General features: G+C 34.2%; 1 protein-coding gene across 1 annotated transcript in view; it reads left to right on the top strand.

The window, feature by feature from the left end:
• The window catches only part of LOC127943256 (low-density lipoprotein receptor-related protein 1B), a 208603-nt gene that overhangs the window by 9319 nt on the left and 172551 nt on the right, over positions 1-26733 (top strand). The window contains exon 2 of the mRNA XM_052539581.1: positions 23288-23401. Coding sequence (XP_052395541.1) covers positions 23288-23401 — 114 coding nt within the window. The remainder of the gene's footprint in view (positions 1-23287; positions 23402-26733) is intronic.

Here is a 26733-nt window from a genome sequence, read left to right as displayed (position 1 = left end):
ATTAACACGTGTCATTTTTCCCTGAACTGTTATTACATTAAAATAAACAGGGTAATGACCTGAGAATGTTTTTTATTTGTGTCAGAATCAGTACAGCGTTCAGAATTACAGGACGAATCAGCTGATAACGTTTGGTCCAGACTCTGTACTTTTCACCTATGGCAGTATTGCTGTGACAAATACTGTATTGTTTTTACCTTTACAGCACAGTATCAGACAGGCCTTGTCACTTCTAGCGATAGCAGTAGCATTGCATAACAAGGCCACTGTACCGAGGGAAACGGAACACAAAATCTCACTCTGCACCCCAATGATACACTTTTATTACCTTTACTGATCCTCTTACAAGCTTACCAGACATGTTTGACCCGCTGGACTCCTTCAGTTCAATATCAGAATATAAAATCACTGTACTTTCAACTATAGCTTTTTAGAAATCTGTGTGAAGCCATCTCTTGTTGTAGCAATATTTGGTTAGTTTCACAGGAACTGTGTATTTAAGTAGCTTTGATAAAGGTATGATAGCATCATAGCTCTTTATGTGAGATACTTATGCAAAGAATCACCTGGCACTGTAACAAAAATTTGCTACTCTACACATTTGGCAGCTGGCTCTTCAATTAGTGTTTAATTTTAATTTAATTTAAATGGTTTATTTGTATTTATTTATTATTTATTTATAGTGATTTAATATAATGCACTTCTTTACCATTTTTTTTATCCTTTTTATTTTAATTAATGTGTCAGAAATGAAGTTTTTTTTAATGATTTAATGCCATGGTCTTGTATACAACTTATTTTATTGTAATGTGTCATATGCACTCACATTATTGTATGTTTGTATATGTTTTTCTTTAATGCAATGTCATGCAATTGTATGTTGTTTTATTTTATTTAGTTTTAACCTACTTTGTATTGTAATTTAATGGGTCATTAACTTCAATACTGTCTTTATTTAATTATTTAAATTATTATATTCATTAATATAGATAAATAAATTTATGTATCTATTTTAAGCAATTTAATGCCATTGACATTTTTATTATTTTTGTATTATGTGTCTTGCTACTACACTGTAAAAAGTAATCACTGAATCTCCTTAAGAAAAGCAAGAAAACATATAATACAAATTTGTTGAATTTACTTAATTACACTGTTATATGAACTTTCAGGTGGATGCAATACTTCAACTAAACCACTTTAGTAAACCGTACTTAAGAGCATCTAGTTTGTTGGATTAAAGGTTTGTTCCACTTAGATATATTTAGTTATCTTAACTTAGTTGTTTGCAACAGAGCACTATGTTGCTTCTATGCAACATAACAACAGAAGAAGAAGAAAAGAAAAAGAGTGTTAATAGATTTTTCACTAATTTCCTCCATGTGTGCAGTTCTCTTTCACTAGTTGCATTCACTCGCCTCCCAAAGTCGTTGAATGTTGAATTTTGAATACAACTAAAATATTTGGGAGAACATCACATAAGCTGACTTCATAAATTAATGTTATTTTATTTTTTTATTTTTTTACTCACCATTACAGTGATTAGTGTTCTGTTTGGTTGGGCATTTGGAACTTTTTTTGGATCCTTATAATTTTCTTGCTATTAATACAGCAATGCAACATGCAATTGGAGTTAATTGATTTCAAGGGAGCAACAGTAGTACATACTGATTGTTTTTAGAAAGTGATCTATCTTTGAATTAAATCAACAGTGTGGTGTTCTGTGTTTATTAGTGATCTTTTACAATTTCATTGTTTTTCATCAATTTTCCTGAGAAGCTTTTTATTAGACAAACGTAGTCCTTTCAAATTTGTGGTAATATGCTGAAGACAAACACAGACTTAAACAATCAGCACAGGAATCACAACAACAATTCAATATCATTTATTTTTATTAATTGTAACAATAACTATTTTATTTGCTCTTTTTGTTGTGCTACTACTGACACAAGACAGCAAATAAAATTGCTAAATAAAAACAACAACTGTAAATCAAAGCAATTGGATAATTTATTCATGCCGCAATGCACTCTGGGAGTCAGTAATTCTGAGTAGTAATGTTCCTCAGATCACAGATTCAATTAAGTTAAACGGTTTAAGTAAATTGATCTCAAAAGGAATACTTTTAATATATTAGCAGAGATTTAAATTACACTTAAAACAATAAAGTTAAGATTACTTTAAGGCAACAACTTTGCACAGTTGAATTGTTAACTCAACAAATTACTTTTTACAGTGTAACGGACTGTTATTTTTTGTTTGTTTGTTTGCTGGTTTACTTATTTTTCTATCACAAGCATAGACTTTGCATAATAAAGGTGCAATGTGTTTTTGGCAATCTCTGTGTTAGTGCTGTCTGATCTAAAAACAAAAATCGCCTAAAAGACTGTTATTTATCTGACTTGAACACCACCACATACACAAAAATGCACAGAAACGCACAAGCTAAAAGGCCCTTTGGAGCAACCTGAGGTGAAGTGTCCAGCTCAAAGCTACATCTGTGAGAAACTTCTCTGTGTAACAGTATTTCTAGTCTCTGACCTTTGCATTTCATGCCTAAACCACCAGTTGGGAACCTCAGCTCGTTCCTTTCCACCACTAGAACCACAAGTACCATTCAGACTCCTTGTATTGATGTATTCAGCTGTACATGCTAAGTTAAGAGCAGTAATCCATCTCGAGGGGCTTCGAGACAAAAGTGATAGATATTATCATCCGAAAACTCCCTTTAGGCTTAATCTGATAAATAGCACATTCATAACATGCCATCGATCGACTGTTTACGCTGGCAGGAGCGCAGAATCGATGTGCGAGAGCTTTGCACTAATGTCCTTGTGAACTGACAGGACGGCGGCGTGTCTCTTTCTGCCGTCTTTTGAATCTCTCAGAGGACGGACATGAAAGCCGTCGAGAACCAAAATGTGCTTATTTTAGAGATTTATCATTGTCGATAAAAATGCTGCGCACGTGTCGAGGATGATACATTATAATCAAAAGCGTATTGACTGAATTATTGCAGGCACAAACAATTCCTGGCCGGTTTTCCCACAGTGCCTGAGTGATAATTGGATTTGGAGGTTGAAGTATTTCTAATTATGCTTGTTTGGTTTGAATTAAGGCTAATGCTTGTGTTTTATTGCTCAATGTAAATTTATAAACGACGGGTCGGTGCACATTTATTTAGCCGGTTTATTGATAGACATCTTTTGTGGCTTTCTTAATGGTGCTATAAAACCAACGTCTTTAGAATAATTGCTACATTAAGAACACATAACCTGTAAGCATATCAGCGTGAACTCAATTAATATGTCACCTCCAAGCTCGCTTTTAACCAAACCTTTCACCGTTAAGTGAACACGTTGGCTAATTTTTGTTAAAATCAGATTAGAATGACTCCCGGATCAAATGATTTTGCATTCCTACTGGAACAATGAGGAAATAGCAGTCTTTGTTATTTAAAGGACTGTTTACCCAAAAGTGTGACTTTTTTTTCCAAGAAATTTAGAAGAATTTGCTGGTTGCTCTTTTACATGTTGTAATGATTATGGACTGAAGCTTACTGGCTTGAAAAAAATTATAGAAAAACATTGCAAAAGCAGTGTATGAACCACACACTCATCTAAATCATTCAATAGCTTTGTAAAATGTATAATTCAAATTTAAATATTTATAAAAATTGTTGATTATTAAAAATATTTTAAGATTAAAATTAAATATTTTTTATATGCATATAATATCAATGATATAATACTTGAATAAAGTAAATATATGTTAATTGAATATTTACATATTATAATTTGTATTAATGAAGTACTATATTATATGTAACATGATGAAATATGTAAAATATTAATTAAACTTGAACATACTTATAATTTACAAATTAATTATTTTAAATAATTCTCACTCTGGTTTGTTCATAATTCAGACTTTTGTCTCTAACAGTTTACAATTTGATCAGTTTTTTATGAAACACTATTGTATGGAAGATTTGAAATTTGATATTGAATTTGAAGCTTTAATTGTAATTAATCAATGTAAAACACAATGTAGAATATTCAATAAAAATATTATTTTTATGTATTCCACTTTACTGTTAATTAAAAAAAATACAGGTTTTATTGCATTTCATTAAATTAAAAACATATTTTACATTTTTGTACAATTATGCAATACATTATAATTATATAAGTCAAATATATGATTTTATTTAAAATTTAATTTTTTTGGATACAATATTTACAATTTTTATTTAAATATGGTATCCTGATTTTTATGTTAGGCTACAGTACTTTCAGTAAAAGCAGCTTTATTGCAAATGTGTGTACCCCCCCCCCCCCCCCCCCCCCCCCACCTGCCCTTTGACCCTCACATTTTCTCATGAGGAAACATTCTCATTGCTCTGGTTGCTTATTTTTATTTGATGTGGAAGATAGCAGAATTCTCTGTTTAAGAAGTGGGTTTGAGAGTTGATTTTATATATTGAGTCTCAGATTACCATATGGGCTTGTTCTCCTTGAATAATAATGACTGTATTAATATCTATGTGCAGTTTAATCAAGTTTGCTGTTTGCCTGTTTTGTCTGTTTGTCTAAAAAGGAATAGTTGCTATAGCAATATGTAAAGTTCATCAAACATCTTACAATATATATGTAATATATAAATGATAAATAATATTTTTAATTGAAATTCAAAACATTTGGAAAATAGTATACTGTATGTAATATTAGATTGCATAATTATTGTTTTGTACAGTATTATTATACAATACTGCACATCATATTATTATATTATATTTAATAATTTAAACGATTTGTACAAATATCTTAATAAAATGTGATTATTTTTACTATGCGTAGTAAATTATATAAATTGAAATTCGTTGATAATTGATTTGTTGGTAATTTATAAGTTGAATTGCTCTTAATTATTTTTATTTAAATACTAGTTATTATTTATTCATTTATTATGCTATTAAAATATTTCTTGAATAACAACATACTTTTGGTGCATGGATAAACATCACTGGAGGACAGTTTCCTTGTAATTCTGGGCTACTGTTTTCCTGTTCTTACCCAGTGTCTAGTTAGGATGATTAACCAAACACAAAGTTTGGCACGGATGTTTGCATATTTGTGTTGCTCACTGTAAGCGCTAATGAAGACGAACGACCAAGAACATTTCCAAGCCAACTGCCGGCAGCACGCTAAACTGGAGTTATGTGTCAGAGTTATGTGTGTGTTACACTTCAAAACAGAGTAGCTGCTGAAAGCCTTCTGTTCATTTATTTAGCAATTCATTTTATCCTGAGTGTCCCTCAAGTACTGATGGCTGTATTTTTGTATCCATCAGCAAAATCAGATGCTGTCCATGGTGCTGAAAGACGGTTCCCAACCATAAAACTCCATCCAGTGTCTCTGATATCCACATGTCAGCTGCGTGTTTACAAGACACGCTTGCTGCTGCTTGTTTATTATCTGGGTCTGAATTGAGCTCTGGTTTTTCTCCTAGATGATGGTGATAGTAGTGACACTGCCTCAGGCTGTTTATCTCGCACATCATTTGCATCCCAGCTAAATTAAATGGGAACAAATGATCTTGTCAGCTCGTCCCATTTCATATTTCCCTGCAAGTGGGTCACTTTATGCTCCTGTCAAGGTAGAATTTGTGCTAGTAGCATTCAGAAAGCTTAAAACAGTACATTGACGGCTCAATTCTGCATTCAAATCCTTCAAAAATGGTCCCAATTACCTTCTGTTGTAAGCGCACATTCCTGCATTTAAATACATCAAAAGTAGGTTTAATTGACCTGTGCTGTAAGTGCCTACACGTTTTAAATATGAAAATGTGAAGCGTATAAGCACTTACAATAATTATTCTGTATTATTTGAGCTGTAAAGCTTATATATATTATATATATATATATATATATATATATATATACACACACACAGTACAGACCAAAAGTTTGGAAACATTACTATTTTTAATGTTTTTGAAAGAAGTTTCTTCTGCTCATCAAGCCTGCATTTATTTGATCCAAAATACAGAAAAAAAAACTGTAATATTGTGAAATATTAATATAAAAAATAATAGTTTTTTATTTGAATATTCTAAAAAAAAAAAAAAAAAGTATTCCTGTGATGCAATTTTGGTCTGTACTTAAAAAATATAAGTATACATTATATGAAAATTATAATAATGAAATAATAAAATAGTAATTAAAAATATTAATTATATTACATGGCAATTATATGCACCATTGCAAGCAATAATAATAATAGCAATAATAATACTAATAATAATAATGTTATTTGTGTATATTATTATTATTATTATTATATTTGCATATTATATATTATAATTATTATTATTATATAACACTATTTGCATGTAATATTATATATGTGTGTTCAGAAATATTGACAAATAAATTCTTTCAATATTTATATAAAAAATATATTAGAGAATGTGTAAACTTTATTACATGCCATAATCTTTCAATAATACCATGTATATATTGAAATATAATATATAATATATATTAAAATGCTATCCTAACTTGTACTAGCCCAGAATATTCCTTTAAAGAATTTAATAATAATAATAATAATAATAATAATAATATAAATTATTTTAATATACATTCTACTAAAATGTATTATAAACTAACGTGAACTATTGTGTATGGGAATATGAAACTAAAACTAATAATAATAATAATAATAGTAATAAAATCATCTTTGAATGTCATGTAAATATGTTAATATCAAATGTGTGATATGAATACATTTTTTTTGTGGTCTGGATTTCATACGTGATTCTTCTCCAGTTGTTTTCTCTGATGAAAAGTCTGCAGGTTGTTGCAGGTTATTGCGCAGAGGGGGTTCAAAGTTACCGGGCCGTATGAAGGACACTCCAACTCTCACAAACCAATTTCACCTCTGCTTTTCCTCCCGCTTTAACAAGAGTTTGCCACCTGCGTGTTTACAGTCGACTGGAACTAGCACACAAGTCTCACAGAGCGCTTCTCGAGACAATAATTGGCTCCTGAAATGCGCAATGCAGCAAAAGTAAGTTCACTTAAGAGCCCTAAGTGCACCTGAACCAAAGCGGGACGTACGAGTGCGCCGTTGGGCTATTTATGCAACCCTTTGCAGGTGCGTCCCAAGTCCGTGTCCGATAGGAGCTTTCTGACTCTTTTGCTAATAGATAGACATAAACTCTGGTTCCTGCATCATTAAGACCCTTTTAGAGCTTTTAAACAATGCAATTCAGAGTGCATCGGGTTGCAATACATTATACCTTCTGACGTCGTAGGGTTGTATTTCATCCAACAGCACACGTTGAATATGAATGCGGTAGGTGAAGTGGATCTCCTGGAGTTTCAGCAACAGAAAGTGATATTTTGTCCACCGCCGAAGGCCCCAGAAAGACTAAACGACTCTATTGTCCTTACGTTTTAATTAGGCGTAATAAAAGTACAGGAGATAATGGATCCGTGTGTTCTCAAGAACACTCTAGAGCGCCATTATGGGTCTTACGCAATGACTCTCACTCCATCCGCGGCCCTTAACGTTAGCATTAGCGAGCTGAGTGCCGCCCAGTGGGGCCATATCATCACTGACCCGCTGAACCCATGGACGGTTAAGTGACTGCAGCCTGGTGATGTTTGAAAAGGCCTCTACTCTAGTCGTTCATAATGGTTGTGGATATTATGAATTATGTCCAGCAAGGGTACGGCGGTTTTCCCATAGGAGGAGGCAGATGAGGTTCGCTTCTTGGCTGTGTAAATAAGGACAGGCTTTTATTGATGTCTCTGGGGATTGGAATGGTTTTTCCAGATGGTTTAGCTACTTGAGTGCCTTGTGCAATTCCTAAAACTGTCCATTTGAAAAGCCGATCAGTTTTCAGCTCTTTTGAGTGTATGGTTGCGCATTTTGAGTCAAGAGTCTGATAAAAATCCTCTGCGAAATGCTTTTGGATGCTGGGAATGATTATACAGAGAAAACAGGAAGATGTACTGCATTGAAAACCTTTGCTTTTTTTTTTTTTTACTAATTTATAAATATGAATATTATTACTACTAAAATATGATAAATTATGTTATTACATTATTTGAATAATTATATTAAATTAAAATACTTGATTAGTTATTATAAAATGACAGTGTAACACTATAAAAACTTCAGAATCACAGGAAGAAGGAGGCGGGAACCGGCGGACATTCAAATGAAGCTTTATTAATAAAATAAACACAAAACGGCGCGACAGCCCCTCACGGACGACTGCCAAAACCCAAAATAAAGCCCAGGCCTGGTCCTTTCTCATCCTTCACAGTCGTCGCTCCTCTTTTTTATCCTTCCGATCTACTCCTTGGGAATCGAGACCGGATTTTGGGGGGTAAATATTATTAAAACAAATATTAGTAACCCCAAACTACATATTATATGTGTGTGTACTGTATAATGTATAGAAACATTAAAACTAAAAATGAATACTACTACTACTACTGATTATTATTATTATTAATAGTAATATTAATCTAATATTAATTAATAAAAATATACTTGTCTATTATTATTATTATTATTATTATTAAGAAAATCTTTTGCACATGTACCAGCATACCATTTTTAATAATTAACAATGAACATATATTATAATTTATGATGCATACAAATGGAATATACAGTGTGTGTGTGTATATATTTATATCTGTATATATCCTGGTTTGCATTGAAGTCACTTGGAGTATCATGCCATATGAATCTTATTCTTATTTATTTATTTTTTTTGTTTTTTTTTACCACGTTTTAACCATCTGAGGCCGATACTGTACAATGTCTTTGTAAAGCATCCTACTTTGTCCCTGCAGCTTCTAACTCTAACTTTTTTTTTTTTAATGATGACACAAACATCCTGCTTTCCCTTGATTTGCATTTTCAGCATGAGTCTCCCCCAGAGCAGATGGCCATTCGCTACAAGTATGCGAGCTTTCGAGCCACATTCACCATCGCCTGACATTATTTGGACCCGTCTGAATGCCTGCCCGCCAAACACCCGAGCCAGTCCCGTCAGAAAGGACACCCCTCATCTCAGTCCACGGCTTCACGCGAAAGCCAAACGCCACAAAGCTCGCAGGTGGTGGCGAACATCCATTCCAGCATATTGGCCGAGGATCCTTCAAAACGGCTTTGTATGATCGCGATGTCGAACAGAGGGCACCATGTGTTCGCGGTTTTATCAACCCGAGTGGAAAAACGCTGCATGTTTTTCCAGCCTTGCAGCGAAAAACAGGGGAAGTGACTTTCAGGACGCCCAAGTTTTGTTCTAGCAGAATGCTTCACCATAATAGGGCGGCAGATGGGCGATACCGCTGTGCGAGATCATTGGTGTTCTGGAGATGTTTTTTGATTTCTGTGGCTCGTTTAGCATTTACGGTGTTTCTGCCGGGAATGAGGCGGATTCCATCATGTGCAATGACCCAAAAAGTGCGCACTTTTTGTGCACCACAGCTGGTGAAAACGATCGGCACAGTCGTGTATTAATGTTCCCCGCGGTGACGCATTTACACACACACACACACACACTCAAATCATGATTAAATCTCAGAACCGTGACTGAGTTCCAGCTCTAAATGGGATGCAAAAACAATGGATGCAGAAAATAAACATCTAGGCTCATCTATAGGCTACATGGAAATTAGTGTTTGGGGGAATTGATTCTGTTTATTTTATAGCTAATTTGAAAATGTAAATGCGATTACGTTAAAATGCAAGAAGAGCCATCAAGAAGCTAACTTGTGAAGACTTAAAGACATTAGACATTCATGGTCTAAATTTAAGACTAATTGTTTGTTTTTGTGAAAAGTGGGGACATCCCATAGGCATAATGGTTTTTATACTGTACAAACTGTATATTCTATCGCCCTACACCAATCATGCACCTAACCCTAACCAACACAAGAAACTTTTTTTACTTTCTCAAAAAACCTAATTCTGTATGATTTCTAAGCGTTTTGACATGGGTTAAGTCCTCATAAGTCACCCTCTCCTTGTAATACCTGTGTCATACCCATGTCATTATACAGAGCTGTGTCCTGATACGTCACAAAAACAAGAGCACACACACACATGCGCACACGCACAGTATATACAGTACTGTGCAAAAGTCTTAGGCCACTAATATTTTTACCGCCAAATAAATGGTTTCAAGACAGTTATATATTTCGCTGTACTGTGTCAGTAGTAGATATCCGTTTACATTTCCAAACATATTATTTTTGCCATTAAATGTCATAATCCAGTGAGATTTTTGTTTGCACGAGGAGTCTGACAGCAGCCAGTGCTCCACACAGAAATCTGATCTCATCATCATCCAGTTTGTCTAGAATAACATAAAGAAACCGAACAAACTGAGACAGACTCAATCCAGAAGAACTGTGGCAATTTAACTATACTTTGATGTGCAGAAGTGCACCTTCCCATCATTTTTAGTGCAGCAACCAAAAGTTAGCTTGGATTGTAGTGTGTCTTTCCTCACGGTAGACGGGTCCTTACAGATTCAGTGTGATTTGAGCAGAATGTGTCTTTGTTGTGTTTATTGTCTTCAGACGTCCTCACCATCGGTGCAGTTTGGAACAGCAGTCAAATTTTCCTCTCTGCCACGTCCAGTTTTCAGATCTTGTCTCCGCGTGCCCTTCCGTGGCCTTTATCGCTGTCTGAATGTGGACACAATCATGCTTCTGACAGCTAAATGCCCTTAAACCAGCCGAGGAGCCGGCGTGGAACCAGAGTTGACAGGAAGTGGAGCTCATTTCTGAGTAGTCAGCCGGTATGAGTAATGTTACATGCAGGACTGTCCGCTGAGTGCAGAAGACAAGATGATTTTTACAGCTTTTTAGGGCAGAAACCTTCGTCTGACACTTTAGTTTCCTCTTAACTGCATCTTTCTTTGTGTGAGAGACCAAAACAGACAGTTTCTGGATGAATGAGGTGGTGGCATCGGTTAGTGAGGGGTGTCTCTTGCTTTCGTTCACTTGGGAGACACGACTGGAAAGACGGACCCTGAGGGACTTACAGCGCCTTACACACACTGACAAAGATGAACATGTTTGGACTGACTAAAGGACTAGATTTCCCTGAGGAGTTCAGGGATATTTGTGATTTAGTGATTTTTTCCCCCATCTGAATTGAACAGACTGCTCGAGTCTTTCTCACACAACCTCATGTTTCTGACTAACTTGGTTGTCGTCTAATCTAATCCCATCCAAATTACGTATTTAGTATAATTTCTGATAAATATTATTCCTATCTATCTATCTATCTATCTATCTATCTATCTATCTATCTATCTATCTATCTATCTATCTATCTATCTATCTTTATTGGTTATATATATATATATATATATATATATATATATATATATATTAGTATATATATGTATATATATATATATATATATATATATATATATATATATATATATATATATATATATATATATATATATATATATATATTAGTATATTACCGTTCATATAACTCAGTTTAATTGATATTATATTAATATTACTTAATTCTTCATGTATGATTAAGGTAAGGTAACATTAATCATGTATGATTAAGATTAAGGTATTTATAATTATACACATAAATATGTATAAATTGATGTTGTTTTAAAACATGTATTTAAAGGCAAATTATAGCTTTGGCATGTGCATAATGTCAAAGGTGTGAACAATGCAAATGCACACTCATTTTTTCTCAACAATTAACATGATCTTGTATTGACAGATGAAAAGCCATGTACTATTACACAACTGAGGGAGCAACGTAATTGCACTTTCTCCTCTTCTCTCTCTCTCTCTCTCTCTCTCTCTCTCTCTCTCTGTCTCTTTCCCTCTCTCTCCTATCTGGAGTTTTTCCTGTAGCCTATACAGTATTGCAGTGAATGTATGAACAGATTAGAGGGTGAGGATGTGTGGAAATGTCTTTTGCAAAAAAATATAGATATTGCAGAAAATCAAAAGTGAATGTTGATATTTGGTTTCTTAGGAGCTCTGGGTGATTTTTACAATGTTGATACGGGGTTGCTAAGGTTGTTTGTAGCCTTTTTTTAGGTATATTCTACTGTAGGCTATTCTAGGTGGTTTTTAGCATGTTGCTATGGGGTTGCTAAGGTCTTCAGGGTTGTCTTTTCCATGTTGCTATGGGGTTGCTAAGATGTTTTGGGGTGTTTTATAGCATGTTTGCTAAGTAGTTCTTATTGTATAGATTTTTGGATGTTTTTGCTTGCTGTTATGTTGTCTGAAGTGTTTCTGGTGTTTTGAAGTGTGTTTTTGTTGTTGTGGTTTTCTGATATGTTTTTAGTATGTTGCTCAGTTGCTGGTACTGTAGGGTGTTCTGTGTGTGTGTGTGTGTTTTTAGCATGTTGCTATGCAGCTGCTAAGGTGTCCTGGGTTGTTTTCAGCAACTTTATTAACTAGTTCCTATTGTAGGTTGTTTGGTTTATTTTATTTATTTATTATTATTATTTTTTTTTTTTAGCATGTAGCAGTGTAATTTTTAAGGTGTTCTAGGTATTTTAGGTGTTTTTGGTGGTGTTTTGCGTGTGTGTGTGTGCTTTGGCATGTCACTATTTGGTTGTTTGGGTTGTTTTTGGCATGTTGCTGATAGATGCTGTTGTAGGGCATTTTTTTAGCATGTTGCTATGGGGTTGCTAAGGTGTTTCAAGTGTTTTTTGTTGAGGTGGTTTTCTATGTGTTTTTTTTAGTATGTTTTCAGTGGCTGGTACTGTAGGGTGTTCTATGTGGTTTTTAGCATGTTGCTATGCAGTTGTGTTATGGTGTTCCCGGTTGTTTTTAGCACCTTTGCTAACTAGTTTCTACTGAAGGTTGTTCAGGTTCATTTTTGACATGTAGCTTTGCTCTTCCACTTTATGGTACGGTTCTGGTCAGTTTGCATTTCCACTGCAGTTTAGAACTGCTTTAGAGTGGGAGGGATTGTAGACATGTGGTTATAGTTACGCCGCCTCTACAGCTACAACCTGCTGAAAAACATTTTTTTCATTCCGTGTCATCCCATCAAGCTCTCGCTGGATCTGCTCCTCAGCTATTATTTTTCCAAACAGCCATTATTTTGTTGTTTAAAAAAAGTTCACTCGTTTGAAACGGTTGCGTTCCTTCCAAAAAAGTTGCATTTGATCGTGACTAGCTCTGCTGATTTAATCTAGCGGCTCTAGCGTCTTGTGTTGCAAGTTCAATGACGATGGTAGTGATGAATCTCTCCAGCCAATCCGTGATCAGCAGGGTTTACACTTCAGATTTGACGTGTAAACTGTCTGGGGTGGTCGTCAGGGAAGTTGTGGCTTAATGTTTAGAGAGTTTTACTCCTAATTCTAAGGTTGTGGGTTCGAGCCTCGGGCCGGCAATACCACGACTTAGGTGCCCTTGAGCAAGGCACCGAACCCCCAACTGCTCCCCAGGCGCCGCAGCATAAATGGATGCCCACTGCTCCGGGTGTGTGTTCACTGCTGTGTGTGTGCACTTTGGATGGGTTAAGCAATGGGTTAATGCAGAGCAAGAATTCTGAGTTTGGGTCATGTATGTCACTTCACTTCACATTTTGTTAACGTTACATATTGCTTGGAGCCTAGGCCGAGGTGGTACTGAAAAAAAACCCCAGATGAGGTATTAAGGTATTTCTGAATGGTTCCTAGGTGGTCACTTACTGTCCCTAGCTTCACCCCCAATATTTTATAGATATAACTGTTGCCTCTTCTACCTGCCAGATTTATATTAAAATCATAAATATATAAAAAAAAAAAAAATAAAAAAAAATCTCTATTTAACAAACAACATGGTTTAACGGGGCATTAATTCAGCCACACTTTAATACTTAGCCTTAGCAACATAAATGCTATTCTCAAAACAAATGAGCTCTTTTGTGTTACTCTTTTAAAAAGGAAATTTGAATGTGATACTAAATGGAATATTATTTTTTTTTCCAGCTGAATCATTCCACTCAGGATGTCCCAGTGAGAGCGGAATACTGTGAAGCGCAGCTCTGTTATGCTAATCTAGCCCTGTTATGAAACGGTACGATTCAGAAACATTTTGGAAACTGAAACGAGGCGGTCTCTTGAGTTCTCAAAGCCTCAGCCAAACAGAATCCACAAAGAAGAGCTATAGCCAAACGTTTATTAAAGCAAATAGAAAGCCACAGGAAGTACTTATGTAAAAAAAAAAGGGCAAAAACTGTTTCATTTGCAAATCTGACTTTGCAAATTCAGATATCTGATGAAACCGATAAAATCTAACAGTACAGTACAGCTGATACAAAATCATTGCATTGAGTTTTTCTTTTTTTCTTTTGGCACCTCCACCAGAGGTTTTTGTGGTGACATCTGCGATAAGAGAAGAGCGTTTCAGACTTTAAAATGTCGGCTCGCAGAATGCAGACAGCTGGCGAGGCTGGATCTTGTCATTTCATCAAGTCATAATGCCCTGTGATGTAGATTGTAATGATAAAAGAGCGTCCAAGGACTCGTCGTCTCATTCCACATCGGTTTTTGTTGCTAAAAGCTGTTACAGGTTATTGCGAGAGTGTGTTTGTGAAGCTTATGATGACTTCCAGCCGTACAGACAGCTTGATTGACCCTGAGAAACGCAGAAATTACATTCCAAAAGACTCTTGTTTTAAAGGCTTCGTTTATGTAAATCACATTTTTTCCACCTTCAAAACTTTCTAGCATGAAAACAGCTTTTAGAAAGAAAGTCAACTATAGAGAAAATTCCTGAAATTCTTTTCAAGCTGGGTTAACAGAACTATATCTACAGTGCCTCTCCAAAACATTTCACAAAACTTTTTTTTTTTTTTTAGTTTCAAATGATAAATTAGATTCAGCTTCTTTTTAGGTCACTTAAACAGTGAAGACTAAATGTTTGAGACCACCACTGATATATTGCATTTTTTACAGTAAATATTTATTTAACTTGATATTAATTAATAATAAATATTAATTAATGTGAAGTGAATTATATATATATATATATATATATATATATATATATATATATATATATATATATATATATATATATATATATATATATATATATATATATATATATATGTTTATTTATATATAACTGGAATAGAGAGTGCGAGAGTTAGAGTGTCAAGTAAAGATGGAAGAGATATGTTTTTTTGCCTATTCTTGAAGATGGTTATAAGGACTCGGCTGTTGGGATTGAGTTGGGCTGGTCATTCCAACAGGAGGAAATAAATCTTGCTGCCGCGTTCTGGATTAATTATAAAGGTTTGATAGAACTGGCTGGAAGACCTATCATCGGATCATCAGGATGGAATGAGAGGTAGAGTTAAGTGTAATCAGCATAGCAGTGATATGAAAAGCCATGTTTCTGAATGACAGAACCAAGTGATGCCATGTAGACAGAGCAGAGAAGCGGTCCAAGAACTGAGCCCTGAGGCACCCCTGTAGTTATATGTTGTGACTTGTACTCCTCACCTTTCCAAGATTTCTTGAAAGACCTATCTGTAAGACTCAAACCACTGAGATGCCTTTTGCCAGTAGGGTTGACAGGAGGATCTGGTGGTTAACCGTGTCTAAAGCAGCAGACAGATCCAGCAAGATAAATATTGAATATTTGGAATCCAATCTTGCCAGTGTTAGGGCCTCAACAATTGAGAGCAAGGCAGTCTGGTTGAATGTCCACTTCTGAAACCAGGCTATTTGGTGTCGAAGATGTTGTTCTGTGTGAGGCTTGGCTGAACACGGCTCATTAAAGTGTCTTTTGCAATGAAAGGAAGAAGGGAAACTGGTCTTTAGTTCTTTAAAAGAGATGGGTTAAGGGTGTGTTACTTACAGTGCTTAATTTGTGAATGAATAATTGTCGGATCCAAAGCAGCAATTTAAAGAAGATGCGCAAATCCACTTCATTTTCAGCATTTTTGGCGCATCTTATCAGTTAACAACAATCGGCCGAGCACCCCTAATTTAAAGGCGCTGTGACAGACACTGAAAATACAACTTAAGTTTTCCCGAAACATTCAGTGACGTCACTAAATGGTGAAGCCATAATTATAAGAGAGCATCGTTCACAAGTTTCTGCACTGACCTACTGTAACTAGGGCAAGGTTCAAACCCTGGGTCAAAAATGGGTTGCAAGAATGAATTTAAGGAAATGTACTTTTTAAGATGTTAAGAGTTGGTGAAGGAGGGGGAGGACAAAGTAAAATGTAAAATGATATTTTAATCATAGCTCATCAATCACTCTGTTATTTATTGTAATCAGAGGTTAGAAACTTATCTATAACACCCCCCCCACACACACAAAGTTTGTGTGTTGTGCATATGTATTTTTTTATTCATTATTTAAACTTTTTAAATATTTATAAGGTTTTTAAATAGGTACATGTAGTTTTTTTTTTTTTTATCTGATGTTTATCAGAAGACATTTTACTGAAACTGAATGTGCAATTTTGGCTTATGAAGTCAATAGTAGGCTACCGGACATTAAAACTTTTTGTGTTATTAACGTCGCAAACATGTGGTGTGGTGTCCTGTAAGAAACTAAATCTTAGTTCTTGCTCTCCGTTTTTCTTTCTTAATTTTTTTTTTTTTTTTTTTTTTTTTTTTTTTTTTTTTTTTTTTTACAGTTAGTTTAAATAATTAGGTTTTTCCTGCCAGAAGACTCGTTCCTCATTACAATGTCACATCTCTATGGCAAGCGCGAATAATATTTCATAATTAAGAGCTGGCAGAGAGCCTATCCTTCCCACTTATTTCAGAAATAAAACGATCAATATGGGCCCCACGCACGCGGCGTAATTGAACGAGATTGTGCGCGTTTGGGATTGATTAATCACGCGAGAGAGAAATTGCAAACATCTCTTCTGCACGGTGGCTGGAGGCTGGAGCCGTTCATCATCCGCGCACCTCTCATCTCGTACGGCGGGAGCGCGAGGGCAGGTAGATGGAACAGCGCGATGTAATTAAATATCCAGATTTGAATGAGAATATGCCTGCACTCATTAAATGTCACACACTTGCACCTTTTGAAAAAAAGCGGATTATCTGATGAGTGTTTTACAGCCTTGCAGATGAAGACATGAAATGTGACAGAACATTTTAAGGTAAAAAAAGTAATTTCTATCAAAGTTAACCTTTATGTTAGGCCTACTTATCTTTCATGTTTCTAGTTTTGTTGTGTAAACATAATCAGCTCTATCTATCTATCTATCTATCTATCTATCTATCTATCTATCTATCTATCTATCTATCTATCTATCTATCTATCTGTCTGTCTGTCTGTCTGTCTGTCTGTCTGTCTGTCTGTCTGTCTGTCTTGTAGTATTAATATTTATTTATTCAGTCATTTATCATTAGCCTTTATTCTAAGCGACTTACAAATGAAAACAACAGAAGCAATCAATTGTAGTATTAAAATAACTAAATACAGATTCAAAACTATAAGGCTAAAACTTTATAAATACAACCTATACAGATTTTAAATATAAAGAAATGAGATAAAAATGCATACAACAAAGTTTCAAAACTTAACATTTAAATGAAAAACTAAAAATAAAGCTAAAAACAATAACAAATATGAATGAACAAAAGGTATAAGAGTATAATAACTATATATATATATATATATATATAACTAAATACATGTGCATGTACAACCACACACACACACATTTTTTTTTTTTCTTCTTTTTTTTTATTACAGAAGTTTCTTATGCTCATCAAGTTTGCATTTATTTGATCAAAAATACGGGGCATACGTTTTTTTTTTTTTTTTACATTTATTTAAAATAGAAATATTTTCAAAAAATTTAATCGCATATATTTTATGTTGAAGTTAAGTATTAGCAACAGAAAATGAGAGGAAAAAGGCTAATAGTCTTTAGCACAGTTACTCTTGGCAACTGGCACAACCAGCAATGAAGAACTTCCTCCATATGTCTGGTCATGGGTCAATAGCTTTGCATTTATGTGCTCGATTCATAAGGACGGTAACTATTCGGAGGTCTTTATTTATAGAACGATTGCTGAAAACTTGATCGCAACACTTAGCATGTCAAGAAAGCCCTACTCGACTACGTCGTCTGAAGACTTCATCTCTTTATCTAACCAAGAAACGCTCTCGATTAATTGACAAATGCAGACTGAGATTCGCATTGTGATATCTGCTGATGTGAATATCTGCTTTCATATCCATATTTCACAAGTTCCCATAAAATCTATTTCCAAAGCAGCTGTCAGGGTCATGTTTAGCATGCCGTATTTTCCCAGGTAAAAAACAAGCAGGTGCGGAATGAAGGAGGGCTGTGAACAAAACAACATTAGACAATAATGTGTGAGAAAGACGCACTGAATTTTAAGATAAGCTGATGAATTATTTATATTTTCTTTAGGAGTGTGTGTGTTGGGTCATGTCTGGAAAGAGGGTTTGGTCTGTGTTGTGTGAGGTAGTATCTTGATAATCTGGCATTGCAGAGAATGAAATGGAAGAGTGTGCTTAAAGGGATAGTTCACCCAAAAATGAAAATGTAATGTTTAGCGGCTTACCCCCAGCGCATCCAAGATGTAGGTGACTACATAACAGAATAACAGAGATGTTTAACACAAACCGTTGCAGTCTGTCAGTCTTATAATTGATGTGAATGGGAATCATGGCTATAACATACAATAAAACAAAACAAGAAACATACAAACACACACTCACAAAAAGCGTGAGGCGTCTTCTTCATGTTTTACGGCAGATCACAGACTAATAAGTGCATTACCGCCACCTATCACTCAAGTGGAGCATTGACACTCCTAATTGAGATTGTAGATAGAGTGTCATTGGTCCATTTGAGAGATAGGTGGCACTTGATAGGTGGCGGTCGTTCGTTGTAGTTTTTGAAAAGTGATATCGGTTCAATAAAATATCTCCTTTTGAAGTGTACTTTGAGCTTTGTAACTTTTTTGATCTTTTTTTTATGCTCTAACAGCAACATTACAGGCTAACTAAAGTTGAAAAAGTGAAAAAGCATAGTAGGAACCCTTTAAAATCATTGGGGGATGAATAATGAAGGCTTGTTAATATTTTTTAATTGATTATTTTATTATTTTATTTTGCTTCATGATTCACGATTATAATTCTCAGAATTATGATCTGAGATCGAGGATTGTGGGTTGGGTTGATTATGTGTCTTTTACATGCATGTTAGACGTGACTGATTTTCCTGTGATTTTCAGAGGGAATTGAGCAGGTTGTTTTCATGTAACGGTGCTTTCTACAGTTACATGGGAGATTCAGTGCGAAGAACTGTATTTAGTAATTTGGATGGGTTTTGCATGTTATGCTAGGATTTTATAAGATTATGAAAGATTACGATATTATGCTTATATTATACTTGTAATTTATACAAGGGTTCTATCTGGTTCTCGAGTCTGATTGGCTGATAAGAGTACGATATTAGATTGATAACATAACTCATTCGTTTCACTGTTTGTATCACTCCACTTGCCTTATTTCTCATAGCGAGTGCCATGTGGCGGATGCCCAAATCCACTATAATTCTTCAAATAATACTGTTTGTGTCACAGAATGTTATTTTAAAGAGTTTTTAGGTGAGAATGCACTTGTTTAGACTTTAAATATGCAGTTTGTTAATAAAGATAACATTTGGTCTCATTAATCTATTATTTGTTCCCGAGCAAATAGTCTTATCATGTTATGTTTTATGTAACTTCAATGATGTTTATCAGAGTGCTGCCTTGGTACTCTTGACTGAATTGCCTAGCAAGTTTTATGATGGCTGTTGTTATATATTCAATATTATTATTCAATAAATAATATTTTACTTAAAAAAATAGTATTTCGTATTGGAAAATACAAAATAATTTGTATTATTTGTAAATTTAATATGTATGACCGAATACATATTAAAAGAGACTGAAAAAGGGTTGTAAACAAGGAAGTTCTTTTTACTTTCAACAAGAAATGCGCAGAGCAGCGCTGTCATTGGAAATCAGCCTTAACAGATGAAAGGACAGTATGACAAAGATATCGCTTTCCTCAGCGGACAGTCAAACTAATGTTTTTTTTTTTTTTTTTTTTTTTGTAACATATATATATATATATATATACTATTCATCAAAGTATATTTTTTACACTAATTTTTATATTTTTTTTTTATTAAGTACAATACAAACAGTCTATTGCAGAAAAAGGACTGACATTTTTTGTTCACTGTGTATATATAATAAGCGTACTGTATATGAGACTGTGCTACAAGCTCAATCTATCTCATCCTCTACTGCCAGTGAATCCCTCTATTTCAAGACTCTTTAAATGTGATCATGCAGTACACCAGATGTTGTTGAACAGCACACTCTTATCTCAGCTGCTTTTTAACCAGAAACATACTGTTCACAGGTTTTCCGTTTAAAGGTTGCTCTGTGTTTGGCTTTATATTGGCTTTGACATTTCGCATTACCAGAGCGCAAGTCCAAAACATGTGTCTGTGTACGCCAGCTGAACAGGATATGTGCATTTCCTTGTCATCACCTCAGAGCGATCTGGAATTCAAGTTGGGAGCCGCTGTAATCACGACGCATGCTGTTTTCATGCATCAAACCGTCTTGCCCATCCACTCAGCAGGAGGCCACAAATGCTCCTTTATTACGCTCCCATCTTCAAGTCGTTCTTTTATGGAACTGCACACAATTTTCCCACATTGAAAGGCTCCTGGCTTCTGCTTTTGTGCTTTTTCAACTGCTTTTAATGCGAGGAAAACGTGGTCTGATGTATGAAACCCATCGCTACACTTTGTTGGTTCCATCCCTGCTGCTTCTCTCAGGGGTTGTTTACTGCAACGCAAATAAGGATGCAGAGTAATTCAAATGGATGTCGGGATTGTTTGGGTTTAGGCTAAGGACCGTCTTGTGAAGTGTTTCAATGCATCATGAATAAAAAAAGAGCAAGCACTTTTTAGTAGATCGAAAGCTACTTGAGGCTATTGGTTTTAAGCATTTGGGTGAATGAAATAACATGTGTTCTCTTTGAACTACTGAGAGGAGAGCAGACGACAAGGCCCCACACACTTAAATCTGAGGAAGTGTATTCACATTCTGAATATGGATCTATTATTAAAATAAAATAAATGAGTTCTTTGTTACAGTTATTTAAATTCTGTTTATTTATTCATTTCTTTTATTAAAATCTATATAATGTCTATATCACAGTAATTTAAACTGTTTTATTTATATATTTGTTTGTTTTCTTAAAATATTTCAATGTTTTATTTAAGGGATATATATATATATATTTTTAATGCAAGGTAGTCCTATATATATATATATATATATATATATATATATATATATGATTTGTTTATTTATTTATTTATATTCAAGTATTTATTTATTTATTCAAATGCAGCATGTCTTAAAAGTTCCTTAATGTGTAACCCAATTTTTTTTTAAATGGTATATGTATTCAATTATTAAGGTATTCTTACATTTTATATTAATTTTCCTATTTTTATTTAATTTATTTGTGGTACTTTACAGTGTACACTTGATATCCAATGTAAAATACTCTTTAATTTATTTCATGTTTTTTTAGTACATGTAAACATAACATTTGTAGGTTTCATGTAAAACAATATATATTAATTAATTCAGTTAGTGTACTGTGTGGGGCACCCGACTGCAGCAGGCATGCATGTAGTATAGGTACTCACTCACTCACTCACTCACTCACTCACTCACTCATCTCACACACTCACTCTCACTCCCACACTCACTCATCTCACATTAATTCTCACATTCACTCACTCTCACACTCACTCTTACACTCAATCTCACACTCACTCATTCACTCACTCATCTCAGACACACTCACTCACTCACTCTCATACTCACTCACTCTCTTTCACACTCACTATTACACTCAATCTCACACTCACTCATTCACTCACTCATCTCAGACACACTCACTCATACTCCTACTCACTCTCTTTCACACTCACTCTTACACTCAATCTCACACTCACTCATTCACTCACTCATCTCAGACACACTCACTCACTCACTCTCATACTCACTCTCTTTCACACTCACTCTTACACTCAATCTCACACTCACTCATTCACTCACTCACTCATCTCAGACACACTCACTCACTCTCATACTCATACTCACTCTCTTTCACACTCACTCTTACACTCAATCTCACACTCACTCATTCACTCACTCATCTCAGACACACTCACTCACTCACTCACTCTCATACTCACTCACTCACTCTCTTTCACACTCACCCTTACACTCTTGCACTGCACTCACTCACTCACTCACTCACTCACTCACTCACTCAATCTTCTCACAGTAACTCTCACACTCACTCATCTCACATTAATTCTCACACACACTCACTCTCACTCAATCTTACACTCACTCTCACATTAAATTTTACACTCACTCTCACACTCAAGCTTACACTCACTCTCTCACTCACTCACTCTCACACTCACTCTTACACTGCACTCACTCACTCACTCTTCTCACACTAACCCTCACACTCACTCATCTCACGTTAACTCTCACACACACTCACTCTCACACACACTCACTCTCACACTCAATCTTACACTCACTCTCACACTCAATCTTACACTCACTCTCACACTCAAGCTAGCACTCACACTCACTCTTACACTCACTCTTACACTCACTCTCACACTCAAGCTTACACTCACTCTCTCACTCACTCACTCTCACACTCACTCTTACACTCACTCACTCTTACACTGCACTCACTCACTCACTCACTCACTCACTCACTCTTCTCACACTAACCCTCGCACTCACTCATCTCACGTTAACTCTCACACACACTCACTCTCACTCAATCTTACACTCACTCTCACACTCAATCTTAGACTCACTCTCACACTCAAGCTAGCACTCATACTCACTCTTACACTCACTCTTACATTCATTCACTCTCTCACTCACTCTTACACTGCACTCACTCACTCACTCACTCACTCTCTCACACTCACTCATTTACTCACTCACACTATATCTTTCAATTTACTGTCAACCAACTTCCAGCATTAACCTTTTCTATGATAATAAGTCCAAACGCAACACACAAACTTGAGAAACATACTATAACATTTCATTCATTACGTCTCATTTTTCATTCTCTCCCCTCATCATCTCCTCACCCTGCTCTCCGCTCTTCCTCAAGCATGTGACGTGGAGGAATATCTTTGTGCGGACGGCCACAGCTGTGTTTCTGAGAGCTGGCTGTGTGACGGGGAGCTCGACTGCCCCGACGGCTCTGATGAAACGCCAACCATATGTGAGTCCATCAACAAAAAACATTGCACTATATATTCATTTTATTTAATTATTCAGTTTATCTATTTTTGTATTTATAGAAAATCTGTAAACTGTATTGGATGTGTGATATTGTTGTCACATGCACACAGTGACCACTCTATCATAAATTCCTGCAGCTGCTTCAGAGCTGCTGTAGGCCTCTTGGTAGACATTCTGAGCAGTTTCCCCGTGGCTGTTTCATCCAATTTGGAGCGACATCCTGATTCATTGTCTCCTGTCTCAGAGATCTTTTGACAGTGCCTTGCCACCCATAGTTGATTGTTTGCTTCAGTTGCACTACCAAGGACTGAAATGCTCCAGGAAAACTCTTTTCATGCTGTGCTGATCAAAATGAGCACAGCTGATTTTACTACCGTATTTTCCGGACTATAAGTCACACTTTTTTTCATAGTTTGGCCGGTCCTGCGACTTATATTCAGGTGCGACTTATTTATCAAAATTAATTTGACATGAACCAAGAGAAATGAACTAAGAGAAAACATTACCGTGTACAACCCTCTCTCGGCTGTAGACGGTAATGTTTTCTCTTGATTCTTGGGTCTAAATAAATGCGACTTATAGTCCAGTGCGACTTATCTATGTTTTTTCCTCATCATTATGTATTTTTGGACTGATGCGACTTATACTCATGTGTGACTTATAGACCGAAAAATACGGTAGTCATTTTTATTTTTTTTTCTGACATGTTGGCCTTATATCTTTCATTTTGATGTTATAAGTATACAGCTCGATTAAAAAAAATATATATATTATAGTTCCATATCACTTCACATTGTTAACATTAATAACGGTCACACAGTTTGCACAAAAATGTGTTGTTACTTAAAGGCTACACATGACATTTCTCACTAGCAAGGTAATAACAGCTGTTTAGAGATGCTGCTGCATAAGACTTTTGAGGAACGCACAGAGGTAGACTAATTCACACAAGCTCTCTCTCTCTCTCTATGTCTCTGTCTCTTGCTCTCTTTCTAATAACTTCATTAATAACTGCATTAGAATGTGATCAATGGCTCAAGCCTCCATTACAGCTTTAAAATTATGTTTTGGAACTAGCACAAGAAGCGTTGGATGAGATGCTGAAGAAATAGTCCTACTCACAATAGCACAAAAGTTCAAAAACCAGATGGATCCCTTTAAATATATCTTCTGATAGATGTCTTGAGGTGTGGTAACTGTAGTATAAGCGTAATAATTGACTCTGGGCTGTTGTCAATTATCATATAAATATATATATATATATATATATATATATATATATATATATATATATATATATATATATATATATATATATATATATATATATATATATATATGTGTGTGTGTGTGTGTGTGTGTGTGTGTGTGTGTGTGTGTGTGTATTCCATATATCCACGTCTAATTATTTATTTAACATGTTTTTATGAATCAATTTATTTTTATCATTTACGTGATGTAAATCTCTATCTATTCACAATGTGTTATTTTTAAAATAATAAAGCATTATTTATTGAATTTTTAAACAATTTATAACTTTGAAAATGTTTGTATTTTTCATTTTGTTATACATATAATAATTAAAACAACATTATTATTATTATTTTTTTATTTTATTAAAAACTTTATTTCATTGTGTATGTAATCTTATTATTTCTTAGATACTTTGAAAATAAACACTTTTTTAATAAAAAAAATATTTATATTTTACACTAATTACAAACAATGAATTTTTACAATATAAATTCATTGTATATAATTAATTACATATACTTTTTTTAACATTTACATTGCGTATCCTCAATATAAATACATTAAATAAATATTACAGTTTCTGCCAAGTTGCATGTCATTTTGCCCAATGCCAATGAGATTTCAACACAAAAACAATCATACTTCACATTTCTATTATAAAATGAATAGGTTTCCAGAACACTTCAGTAAAAATGGGAATCACACTCATAAATATTACTGAAAGAGAAATACTGAGCCTGGGATAAAAGGTGAAATGTTAATTAAAGGAATTGTTACTTGAAGTGTAATGCGGTTTTTCACATGGTGCAGTCCTCGAATGCACTGATTCTGAGAGGATAATGAGATGAGAAAGCTTTTGTACATATGACAGGCTGCATAATTATCTTTTTTTAAATAGTAGGCAATGATATGTCTTTTGAAATTCAGTGTATGCTGGAAGAAATATTTCCTGACAAGCCTTTTATGAGATTAGATGAAATCACAGTTGAGGTCAGTTGCCTCCAGCGAAATATCTTGTGATAACACAGTAAACGTGTTATTTTAAAGTTATTTTTCCCGTCAGTATTTGTCAAATAAATGACCCTTGCTTATTATTCACGACAGTTTGGCTATTACTGAGCTCATTTAAATAAATATGAGGTTTTTACACTAAGTATTGTCCCTGCACACATTCGGAATATACACTTGCTTGTACAGTATGTGCAACTGCATATACTTATTTCTGACTTTTCTCATTGCACGTCAACAAAAGCACCATCGTGGTTCCTTTGATCAGTTTGTCATCTCTCGTCTGTGAACGACCATCTGTGGTTTTTCAACTTGGCGTTCTCTTAATATTCATCCCGTTCATCAAACAAGATTAGTGTGTCATCCATTTTGAAAAAGAGATTGACACAAGCAGAAATTGAAATTTGTGTGGTTTATATTGATGAAAGAGCCATAAAAGTCTCTCTCTCTTTTATATATATATATATATATATATATATATATATATATATATATATATATATATATATATATACACATTTTTATTTATGTAATATATACATATATATATATATATATATATATATATATATATATATATATATATACATTTTTATTTATATATTTATTTTGTATTAATATACGTAAAACATACAACTTTTTTATTGATTTTCATATATTTTTAGTATATAAAATATTAATGTACAAACAACATGCTAAGTTATCAGATTTATTTCATTTCATTTTATATCATTTATAATAACTTTTTGTGATTTGTGATAATGTTATGTTTAAAAACCTTTTCTATAATTTAAAATTCATTTATTTGTGTAAAAATTATTACTGTATATAATTATCTATATTTTTATTTAAATGTATTTATGTATTTATTTTACATACAGTATGTTTATATATATATATATATATATATATATATATATATATATATATAATTTATTACTGTATATAATTATTAATATTTTTATTTACACACACACACACACACACACACATATATATATATATATATATAATTTATTTATTCAAAAACAACCTGTATAACTTAAAAAA

The sequence above is a fragment of the Carassius gibelio genome, chromosome A22 (assembly GCF_023724105.1).
Source record: "Carassius gibelio isolate Cgi1373 ecotype wild population from Czech Republic chromosome A22, carGib1.2-hapl.c, whole genome shotgun sequence".
Taxonomy (NCBI): Eukaryota; Metazoa; Chordata; class Actinopteri; order Cypriniformes; family Cyprinidae; genus Carassius; species Carassius gibelio.
Note: the sequence above shows the minus strand (reverse complement) of the source record. Positions and strands in the feature narration are given on the sequence as shown.